This window comes from Eumetopias jubatus, unplaced genomic scaffold (genome assembly GCF_037043125.1).
Source record: "Eumetopias jubatus isolate StellerSeaLion01/CBP00866 unplaced genomic scaffold, mEumJub1_p1.0 scaffold_8, whole genome shotgun sequence".
In the NCBI taxonomy this organism is placed as follows: Eukaryota; Metazoa; Chordata; class Mammalia; order Carnivora; family Otariidae; genus Eumetopias; species Eumetopias jubatus.
In genome coordinates this window covers 122,298,400-122,310,543 of record NW_028274814.1, presented here as the reverse complement: position 1 = coordinate 122,310,543, position 12,144 = coordinate 122,298,400, and the positions used below count along the sequence as shown (strand labels likewise).

The 12,144-nt window shown below is 37.0% G+C and overlaps 1 protein-coding gene across 1 annotated transcript; it reads left to right on the top strand.

The window, feature by feature from the left end:
• Positions 1-293: 293 nt before the first annotated feature.
• Positions 294-11,654, top strand: ARL1 (ARF like GTPase 1). Its single transcript, XM_028121623.2, has 6 exons — positions 294-515; positions 3,364-3,501; positions 5,617-5,698; positions 6,710-6,821; positions 9,723-9,901; positions 10,638-11,654. Exons 1-6 carry the CDS (start codon positions 512-514, stop codon positions 10,666-10,668), a joined length of 546 nt encoding a protein of 181 aa, XP_027977424.1. The 5' UTR covers positions 294-511; the 3' UTR covers positions 10,669-11,654.
• The last annotated feature ends 490 nt before the right edge of the window (positions 11,655-12,144 follow it).

Genomic DNA, 12,144 nt, shown 5'->3' with positions numbered 1-12,144 from the left:
ACGCACGGCGCTTTAGGACCTGCAACTTCCACGACGCTGCACCCTGAGCCGCCGTCCAGTCAGGCTACAGCATCGAGGCCCGACTCGAATTCTTGGTTGGCAGATTCGCCACTGTTGGGTGTCAGAATTTAAAATGAAAATTCGAATTTCTCTATTTTGGAAGCCCTTTCAGTACAAGAAAACAGAAGCAAGAGAGATTTGGGGTCCTTGAATATTTTTATCCTCTGGCTTCCACCCAGTGGGCCGGGAAGTTTCGTTGAAAGTGACGACGCGGACGCTCAGGTCGCCGTTCCTGGCGCGTAGTCGCCGCGGCCCGTCGCTCCCGCCCCCGCCGGGAATCCGACGTGGAAGTTGCTGGCCGACCGGACCTTCCAGGGATTCGCCAGAGAGCCGGAGCCGGAGCTGTAGGCCAAGGCGAGCAGAGGTGGCGGCGCCGAGGCTCGAATAGGAGTCGCTGTCAAGTCCGGGGGCCTGTCTCTCACCACCGATAAGGGCGGACAGGCGGTTCATCATGGGTGAGGGATCCGAGAAGGGCTCCCGGGAGCATTGGAGGGGCTGCGGCCGACGGCTGGGGTCAGGAGGAGGAGAGGGCCCGGCCTGGGAAGCCCACAGTAGCCAGCTTTTCGGGGGCGGGTCGCTGAGGACTTAACTTACCTTGGCTGTTCACCTGTGGGGGTGGACCCTGCCTCGAGCTTTTGCCCCTGCCCTCACTCTTGTTCCTTTCACCCCAGAAGGGTAAGGGGGTGGGGGTAGCGCGGGCCCGGAGAGCGCTGCGGCCTGGGAACCCGGCCCTGAGCCCCTTCCCCCGACCATGAACTTTTCCCTCACCTGGTCAGACCCAGCTCGACTTGGGGGGCAGAGTTGGCCTTTAGAAGCTTGGCAATTTGTCAATCGCAGGTGCGCTGAGGTTTCTTGCGTGAAAGATGAGATCTGACCCCACAGTGGAAGCTTGATTCTCTCTTCCTGGCCCCTGGGATTGCGTCAATTTAAAAAATCCAAAAAGAATTGTTGCTCACAGTGTTTTATAGCCAGCTTGGTATTTGCCTGCTTATCTGTAGCTTTTCATGTAGATGATGGAGTAAGGTGGAGAAGGAAATGGGGAGGGTACTGGTCATTACTGGTCAGTGAGTGAAATTTTAATATCGATATTGGAGTGCTAATTGAGGGCACTACATTGTCATCACAAGCACAAGCTAGCTTCCCTCCCCGCTGGAACCCAAATGAAGGTGCACATTTTTAAACTGGTTTACAACTGTCCAAATGATGCAAATTCTTTGGATTATTTTAATTCCTCTACCATTTTCCAGGGGATTTACTTCTTGTCCTGGATCATAAGTGCTTTCCTGTCTTTTTCCATACCTCCCTTCAGGTTTTTTTTTTCCTTAAAGATTTTATTTTTAAGTAATCTCTACACTCAAGGTGGGGCTCAGATTTATAGCTGCAAGATTAAGAGTCGCATCCTCTACAGACTGAGCCAGCCAGGTGCCCCAGTTTTTGTTGTTGTTGTTGTTGTTGTTTTTAAGGTGTAAAAGGTAGAAAGGATTTTGTCAAGTTACACACCTTCTGTTACACTTTACCAGGGTTCTCTGGACCATGGTGTTTTCATTTTTCCAAATTTGCGTCTCTTAATTGTGCCATTTCTTTGTCAGATAACCATGTATTGCATGTGACATCACTTCAGTTGTCAACTGTTTTGTTTTGTTTTTTATTGTTAATGTAACTTTCTTTTAACCTTCTCTAATGGCTTTTGGTGGGGAAGGGCCAAAGTGCTTTTTTCTGGTAATCATTAAGGAAAAAATGTATTTTAAAAAAGCTTCTGTGGTGCCTGGATGGCTCAATTGGTTGAGCCTCCCATTCTTGATTTCGGCTCAGGTCATGATCTCAGGGTGGAGATATCCAGCCCTGTGTTGGCTCTGTGCTGGGTGTGGAGCCCGCTTGGAATTCTCTCTCCCTCTCCCTCTGCCTTCCACTATATTTGTGAGCGGGCTCGCTCTCTTAAAACAAAAACAAAACCCTTTCTTTTGTTGTAAAAAGAGTAATAAAGACTAAATCACCACCTCCCCTACTCTTAGGGATTTCTTCTTTAAGTGCAATCCAAATGAATCAATGCCTTAATCTGTTACCAGGAGGCCCTGCTGAGACAAAAGTTAATTTTTTAATTTTAATATTTTTCCAGGTTTCTTGAGGTATGAATGACAAAACTGCATATATTTAAGGGATACAATGTGATGTTTTGATACACATTGTGAAATGATTACCACAATCAAGCTAATTAACACATCTATCACTTTACATTAGCTTTTTTGTGTGTTTGGTAAGAACACTTTCAGATCTACTCTCTTAGCATATTTCAAGTGTACAGTACATTGGTTTACTGTAGTTACCGTGCTGTTCATTGGGTCTCCAGAACTTACTCATTTTATAAGGAAAGTTAGTACCCTTGACTGACATCTCTCCCATTTCCCCCACTCCCCAAGCATCTGATAACCACCATTCTATCATTCAGTCACCAGTGGTGATTCTGATAATCACCACTCTGTTCACAAGTGCTTTTATACTACACATTACCTTATGTACAAGAAACTTCCTGGAACTATTTCATGAAACAGTGAATGTAGCTTTATTATTTTTTTAAATGAGTTTTCTCTCAAAAATAGGTTTTGTTATTTTGGGCTTCTGTGTCTCAATTTCTTTTGCAAGTTATATTGCTTACAGAGAAATCTCAGTGATTGAAAGTAGCTATGATGCTGGTGTACAGTGATAATAATTGCTTTTCACATGTGAGAACCTCATTGTCCCACTGTCATTCTGATTTGTCCCTTGGTGTTTAGGGGTTGTGAGATCATGCTAAGGTATCTATATTCTCATGATTAGAAAGTGAGCTCCAGGGAGTGCCTGGGTGGCTCAGGAGGTTAAGCAGCTGCCTTTGGCTCAGGTTATGATCTAAGGTTCCTGGGATCAAGCCCTGCATCCCTCTGCATCAGGCTCCTTTCCCTCTCCCTCTGCTGCTCCCCCTGCTTGTGCTCTTGCTCTCTCTTTTTCTCTCAAAGAAAGAAAATCTTTTAAAAAAATTTTTATTTAAAAAAAAAGTGAGCTCCATGAGGACAGTGGTTCTTGTTTCTCATTCTGGAATATATCTTCTTGTGCCTTCCTGACACAGTATCTAGGACATGGTGACAATCACTAATTACTTGTTTGAAGTTGGTTAATATATACCCTTGGGAGCAAAGTTATGCACCTAAGAGTTGAGGAGAATATTACAGTATTATTTAATTTGGTATAGCTTTCAAAGGGCAAGATTAAATGTTTTGTGGACTTAGTTCACAAAATGATTTTGAATGCATTTTTTTATTATTTTTTCAGGTGGCTTTTTCTCAAGTATTTTTTCCAGTCTGTTTGGAACCCGGGAAATGAGGATTTTAATTTTGGGATTAGATGGAGCAGGAAAAACTACAATTTTATACAGATTACAGGTTGGAGAAGTCGTTACTACTATTCCTAGTAAGTGTTGGTATGATAAACTAATTGTAGGGGTTTTTGTTTTCTATCTAATGTAACTTTATTTCTGATTAAGTAATTATCTAATGTAATTTTAATATAGTAAGGTTTGTAAACTTCTAGTGTGGACATAATATTGATAACATTATTTTTTATAAATGTAGAGGCAATTTGTAAACCCCTGTGCATGGCTGGGTTTTGCTGTTTTTAAAGTTGGCTAGAGTTAAGCCACTTAATCTCATTGAGAGCCAGTATCTTTATTGATAAAATGAAGATAATACCCACTGACTTTAAGGGGGAAATAAATGAAGTACATAAAATACTTTGTAAACCTGTTTAAAGAATTATATAGGTGTTAAGTGGTATTACTGCATCTGATGTGCTTTTTTTCCCCCCTCTGTTTGTTACTATTTTAATTAAGATTTGTTTCTCTTAAGTAATTCTGTTGATTGCTTGTAAAGAACTGAGGGGAAGAGACTGACTCTTGAATTAATCTGGTTGCCTAAAAGTATCAAGAGAAGAAATACCTCAACTTTAAATCAGTTGTTGATATTTTAGAAGGATATTCTTAAACAGTCCTGTTTGACTACATGAGAATACTGTTATTTATACTTTTTAAATTTGTTGACGTGAATTTACTTAGAGAAGATTAATATATTTAAACTAAGTTTAAGAGTTTGTAGAGTTTGCTCAAGAGTATTAAATTATGCCTCTAAAATCACTCTGTCACGCAAGGTATTTCTATATTTAGTAGTATTTAAACTTCCAGATTAAAAAAAAAAAGTCTAGGTTTCATGAAAGAAGAACTTTTTTTTTTAAAAATATTTTATTTATTTATTTATTTGACAGAGAGAGAGACACAGCCAGAGAGGGAACACAAGCAGGGAGAGTGGGGGAGGGAGAAGCAGGCCTCCTGCGGAGCAGGGACCCCGATGCGGGGCTCCTCACGACCCGAGCTGAAGGCAGACGCTTAACGACTGAGCCACCCGGGTGCCCCGAAAGAACTTTTTAAACCCTGTGGCTTCTGTTATTTCTTTGTGCCACCTTCAAAAAATTTCAGTTCCCTTGGTTTTTACTTCTCAAAATCACCCATCTCTATTATGGTTAAGTCTTGTCCCCTGCAGCGCACACAGCCCAGTGGATTGCATTTCAGTGAATACACTTTACAGCATACTCTTGTCCTGTGCGTATAAACAGTGTTTGTAATTGAGGTAAAGATGGTGATTACACTCCTACTTAATTCTAAGGGCGACATCATGAACTTGCTTTTTAATTTTTCACTCAGGTTTATTATAGCTGTTTTTTAGTTGTGATAGGGAATGCTTACCATATACTCATTAGCATCATTTACCAATATAGACTTAAATTTAAAACAAAAATTAATTGTCCAGTTATAGCTATGTCGTTTTTTACTTTGATTTTTTTAAGCTTCTAAAATCTTAGTAATCAGTTTTTTCAGTATCCTCTCTATCCTCCCTTAGATTCTTTTCAATGAAAATAGTATTGTGCCTCAGCTGTGTGATGCTAGAGCTCCACCTAAAAAGGATGTCAGGGAAGAGAGATGGGACATCTCCCCTTTGACCATCCAGCCATGACCTTATTACAAATGAGCTCTTGAGGAAGTCTGCAGAGGGTCTGTGAGATTGCCACACTTAGAGAACCCAGTTTCCATAAAGTGGTATATAGCTATTGCTGAATCCTTACCCACTAAAGTTTAGAATTTGGGCTTTCTTGGTTTTGTTCCCTGTTTACTTGCTGCCTATCAAAATTCCATTTTTTGTAATATATCTACGGCTGTTCTTTCTAAACATAACCTTCTAAACACTTGTATGCCTGGATTGTATTGTACAGGGAGTTAACATAGGATTTCTATTGAGCTAAAAATTCTATATTTGCAGAGGTGATTGGGGATTCTTATATAACCTGAAAGTGGTGCTGAACTTGCTAATTGATGGTGTGCGTGTGTATAGCACAGCAACTGTTTTGTCTTAAATGGAATAATATTTTAACCAATAATGTGATTCAGTAGTAATTCATTAATTGCTAAAATTGGATTGGATACTTTGAAGGTAGAATGCATTAGTCTACGTATACTACTGATTGTGATTTATCTTCTAGCTATTGGATTTAATGTTGAGACGGTAACATACAAGAACCTTAAATTCCAAGTCTGGGATTTAGGAGGACAGACAAGTATCAGGTATGGTACAGAGACCAGATTACTTTGTAGTATTGAACATTTATTGGCCCTTTTAAGGTTAAGAGCAATAAACCAAATATGTTTTCTTTTGTAATTTAAATGGAAGCCATTTAGTTTAAAATGAGGTAAAACTGCTTATTCTCTCAACTGAATTAAAATAAAATTTAAGGAAGCCGGCTCTTCAGATATCTCCTTAATGACAAATTTTTTCATAAAATCTCAAGATCTACTTCAGTAGTTTTCAACTGAAAAGGGTCTTCCATTTAGTTCTTGTCGCTTTGTGAAACAGACTGTTTTGGATTTTATAAAAATAACTTTCAGTCCACCATTTAGGGCTAATGTGAACATAGATGCCCTCTAGAACTTAGGTCTCCTTAGGTCTCCTGCCCAGCATTCTGTGCTTGGCATGGCAACTGTGAATGTTTGGTTACTGTCAGTATTGCTCACTATGGTACCTACCATCTTAAAACATAAGTAGTGCATTCTCCAAACATCCTGCTGCCTTTTAACTTGTTTTATTTTTTGAAGTGCTTTTGAGTCCCTCTCTAATTTTAGCCATTTCTACTTCATGAGGTCTTCAGTAATCAATTTAATGTCTGCTATATAAAATCATATTAAAAGTTTTTTTAAGAATCCATTCCTTAAGGAGTTCCTAGTTAGAGATTTATTAGATGTTAACAGTAAGGTCCGTGTATAACTTTATCTCAGTACAGTTAGTGATTTTATAGATTGATTATAAAGTTCTCTCTTAGCCTAAAGTCTGAACTCATTTTGAAACTTCTTGATCCTGTGATTTAATGTTTATATTCCACCGCCATTACATCTGAAGGATATGATACATACCATCAGAAGCAATGAATCATGGCATTGATTCTAACATGGGGGGGGTGGCAAGCTTGGCATGTAAACCCCCCACTCCCCATTATTGCCAAGTCCTAGCATATAAATTAACATAGCAGGTTCTTTTTCTTTCAAATAATAATATATTCTCCCTTTCTGAATGTTCTTTAGGCCATACTGGAGATGTTATTATTCAAACACAGATGCAGTCATTTATGTAGTAGACAGTTGTGACCGAGACCGAATTGGCATTTCCAAATCAGAGTTAGTTGCCATGTTGGAGGTAAGAAAACTTTATTCAAATGTGGGGAAATCTTTTACGTTTGTTTGCTAGTTTTCATTGTTACTACATGTAGGAATAATTGAAAGTAGGGATTTTTCCCCCCTTGTCATTAGTATAATTTTCTTTTATACAAATTATTTCCTATTCCAGAAATTCTGTTGGGAAGAGAGAAGGAGACAAAAAGACAAAAAAATCAAATCCAGCCATGTAACTTCCTTTAAACTAGATTTCTTGATTTCTAGGAAGCTCAGAGCTGAACTCTTTATAAACTGAGGAACTATTTTAAGTTACTCCTGTGAAGTGCTTTTTTATAAAATTTATTTCTAGTTGTATAAGTTAGTTTATGGAAGCAGATAAGGGTATAAATAATAAGAAAGCCTATTTGTTTGTTTTAGAATTTTTGGCTTTCTGGCACACCTCTGGCCCTTGTTTATCTATCTCTTCCAGCTTTTTCATTCTTTATTCTTCCCTGTGTTTACAGTCCTTTAGCCATACTGACCTTTCTGTTCTTTGGATACACTAAGCTTGTACACTGATCATGTGGCTTAGGGCTTTTTGCACCTCCTCATCTTTCTGCTTGTAATGCTCTTCCTCCAGATCTTTGCATGGCTACCTTCTTGGCATGTTTTATCTCCTGTTTCTGCCTCAGAGAGGAGCCTCAGTTATTTTCTAACACCTTATTCTACCTTATTTTTTGTACCACTTACTGTTTCTTTCCATTATTTTAAAATATATTGGTTTGCTTATATATGTCTCCCACCCTAAAATGTAAGTTCTTTGAGTTTACCCTAATATTCCTGATGTGTGGAACAGTGTACAACACTTATTTAAAATCTCAAAACATTGTAGTCAATGAAGATAATTTATTGGCTAACTAAATTCAGAGGATGCATTAAATAATCAAAAGTTTAAAAAAATCTCCAGTTGTTAAATAAGCTTTTCAAATGTACTTATGGTTAATTTAAGTAATAATGAAATTACCTTTGCTTGAGAAAATTAGATGAGTAAGTTCCCTTTTCCCACCAGAACAATGATTCTGAATTAGCCGATCATTGAATGCTTAAATAAAAGTTTTCTAGGCCATTTAATTACCTAGGTAGAAACATTTTTGGAATACTTTGGACTTCTGATTTGACTACTGACTTCTTAATGGCTTCTGAGTTAAAAATTGCAGACCTAATAGTTTTAAACTTTTGCTTAATTTTCTTCACAACATAGCATCATATTTATCATAAGAGCTTCTCAGTCCAAATTCAAGTATAAGGAATTTTAAGGGACAGTTTAATTGCTTTCAGTGTAATGAATTTTTTAAAATAAACCTTTAGTTAGATGTAATTCAAATGGTATAGATTTTTGTCACTAAAAGTACTGCGTTAAAGAAATGCGTTATTAGCTTCAGTTTATAGTTTTTGAGTTGTGCTGGATTGTTCTTTGTGATATTAGGATTTGACTTGTATAATTGTATGAGAAAGAACTAAAAATTGTATTTATTCTTTAGGAAGTAATTTTTAATTGATTCAGTCAATAAATATATAAAGTTACATGTAGCATATGATCAGGTCTGTTCTCTATTACATTCAAACTTACAGACAAAACCACTGTAAGTTATCCCATTTTTGTACACAAAAATAAATTCTTCCTGGAGTAAAGAATTAAATGTAAAAAATAGAAATTGTTAACTCCAAGAATATGTAAGTGAATATGGCTAACATTTCTGGATAGGGAAGGTCTTTCTAAATCAAAGGATTGGAAGGAATTACAAAAGAAAAGATAGATTTAATTATATTAATACAAACAAAAACCCTACAAATACAAAGTAGCGTAAAACAGGGAACTAGGACATAGTTTTACAACCAGTGACTAAAGATTAGTGTTTTTTTTGTTTTGTTTTGTTTTGTTTTTAAAGATTTTATTTATTTGAGAGAGAATAAGAGAGAGCACGAGAGGGAAGAGGGTCAGAGGGAGAAGCAGACTCCCTGCTGAGCAGGGAGCCCAACGCGGGACTCAATCCTGGGACTCCAGGATCATGACCTGAGCCGAAGGCAGTCACTTAACCAACTGAGCCACCCAGGCACCCTAAAGATTAGTGTTTTTAATCATATCAAGACCCTTTGCAAATAAATAGAAAACTGAGCAAAAGGCATGAACTTACAGTGCACATGAGAAAACTCTATTGCTGATAACATTTGCATTATGTTTGGAAAAATATGTAATTTCTAATTCTTCCAAGACTGCTGCATTGAAGAACAGTACTGTCATACACTGTTGGTGGAGTTTAAAGTGTTATAACCTTTCTGGGAAGCGGTTTATTAATGTATATATAACAAGAACCCCAAAAAAGTTCATACTTTGATTCTATTTTTAGAGAATTTATTAAGGAAATAGAGATTCACACAAAGATTTCTGTGTAATGACTGTGTCCCTTGAGTTTCTATAATAGTCAAGTAAAAAGAATCTAGTAAGTGTCTAATACTGGAGAACAGTTACATAGTTTATGGTGCATGCATTCATAGTATAGAGTATATTTAACCATTAAATTTTTTTTGAAAATTTTGATTGGGAAAATATCCATGATTTAATGTTTATTTTTTAGAGCAGGGTATAGAACTGTATGTAAATGTGATCTCAGATGTATAAATGTATTTATTAATGAACTTTAAGTATCTGAATTACAAAGCAGTAGAAAATACCCAGAATGTTAAGAGTGATCATTTGGGAGGTAGGATTATGGACGAAGCTTTTTTCTTCATACTTTTCTATAATTTCAAATGATTTATAATGAACATTATAGATTCATAATTAGGGAATATACTTTTAAAATAATGTATTTGTTGGCATTTCTTTCTAAACTCAAGGAAGCAAATTGATTAGAGAAAATTAAATACCTTCTATTTTATTTAGGAAGAAGAACTGAGAAAAGCCATTTTAGTGGTGTTTGCAAATAAGCAGGACATGGAACAGGCCATGACTCCCTCAGAGATGGCAAATTCACTTGGGTTACCTGCATTGAAGGACCGAAAATGGCAAATATTCAAAACTTCAGCAACCAAAGGCACTGGCCTTGATGAGGCAATGGAATGGTTAAGTATATTTCCAGAAACCATTTGTGCATTTGTTCTTGCATGCAGCTGTTTGCACACGTGTGATTTCCTCTTAGTCTTAAGGATGAAATTCAGATTACTTAGCAGCTTATTAAGTTCCTCCAGCCTTTTCTTCCACTGGTCTTCATATGCATTAGCTGTTATTTCAGTCACACCTACCTGATTATAGTTAGATAAGCCAGTCTTCTCTCATTTTTTTTTAACTTTTCCCTTCCTCACCACATCCTCCATTCCTTATCCTTCAGGACTTAGGTTAAGACTGTCTTCTTCTCAAGAACCTTCCCTTGCATGTCTCCATGCCCACTGCCTTTCCACACACATAGTTGGATGTCCTTGTCACAGACCAGTGATACAGTAGTTACACTGTCCTGTAATTGATTAGTGCATCTACTCATTAGATTTTAAGCTTCATGAGGACTGAGGCTAGTTTTCACCTCTGAGTTATCTACATCTGGCCATGCTGCAGTAGTTACAGCCTGGAAAGAAGATATTTGGTCTTTCTGATTATTCATTCAGAGCATAGACAAAAGTGAAAGCTAAAAGGCTTTCATGGAAATTGGGTCCATAACATCATTCTTCAGTGTAACTGTCTTAGCCTTCATCATTTAAAGTGCTTTGGAATCCACTTTCAGTATAAAACTTACCATAAATGATCATGCTCTATACCTGAAAGTTTGAAGTTAATGTTATGAAACTGTTGATTTTCTCTTCACAGGTTAGTTGAAACATTAAAGAGCAGACAGTAATTCAATCACTTCTAGCCCTGTGAAATGAAGACTACATCACATATCCCTTTGGAAACAGTTAAGTGTGCTTCATGCTACTAAATGTTAAAACTGTGTGATTGTTGGCATATACTGGACTGCAATATTTGTAATAAATATAAAAAATAAGTATTTGGTTGGAAGGGTAATTCACCCATGATTGAACCAACTGAATGTCTGTTCTGTGTAATGTAAAATCTTTCCTTGCTTTCTTGTGTTAAGTATATATTCTATTTGTATGGAATTCTTATTCAAATAGAGTCCTATTAAAGAATGTACTCTTATTGAGGAAAAACCCTCCTATTTTTGAATTAGTGGTTACCGCTTGTTTGTATAAACACTAATAAATATCTTAACTCAGATTTTTTTCCCCTAAAATGAATTAAGTTCTTCCAAAGATTAGACTCAGTAGAGTAGGAACATAGTGTGGGTCATACAGTCTTCATTTGTTTAATGACACTTTAAGCTGTTTTGTTTAAAAGTTTTTGGGTATAGGCATGAAGCTGAAATATTATTTTGGTGGTTAACCTCACTGACATCTGTAATTGTCATTTTATAGTACTTTATAGTTGCCAAAAATTTTTTCATATATACAGGAACCCTGTGATGTAGGTAGGACAGGTTGTAGTGTCTTTATTTTATGGACATGGACCCAAGGTTCTGATAAGTTGGCTTGCTCAGGGCCACCTGCTAGTGAAGTCAGAACAGGGCTGAAAGTGAGATTTCATTGTCAAGCTCATCCCATAAAGTATACCATAAATTCCTGAAAATGTCAACACTGGTAACACAGACAACCTTAATTGCTTAAATAAAATTATGCTAATTGAAGTAGACATGGTACATTCAAAATAATTTCTATAAATTTGTCTATACTAGTAGAGGTAGTAACAATCCTAAATGGTTATATTTGATGGAATCCACAATGTATTAAAGGAAATTAAAAAAATCTGTTTTAAGAAGCATTGTAAGAGATGTCTTTACTGTCTTTCATTTGTCTGTAATTGGACATGTAAATTTGGTGAAAAGTCAAAACATTATTGGTTGTACAGGGAGAAATGGAGCATTTTTGGTTTTAAAAAGTAGACTTACTGCTAGGGTATCAAAAACAATTATGTTCAGAGGAACTTTTCAAACTGCCCAGTCTACCACAGGATTGGCTACAGTGGTGACAGAATATGGTCCCTTGTATTTACCTTAAACTTGGGGGAATCTTTAAGTTGGACAACCAGCATTTAAAATACTTGATGCCCCTCACTGGTGTTCTTGTGAACACTAGTGGTCCATTCCCTGTTCTAGCCAACGCCTTTCTGGAGGCCTATAGCCTCTCCTTCATACTTTTGGTCTTTTAGATCAAATGAATGTGGCTTTCTCTTTTTACCTGTGGGACTTTAATTTTTTTTTTTTTTAAAGATTTTATTTATTTATTTGACAGAGAGACAGCGAGAGAAGGAACACAAG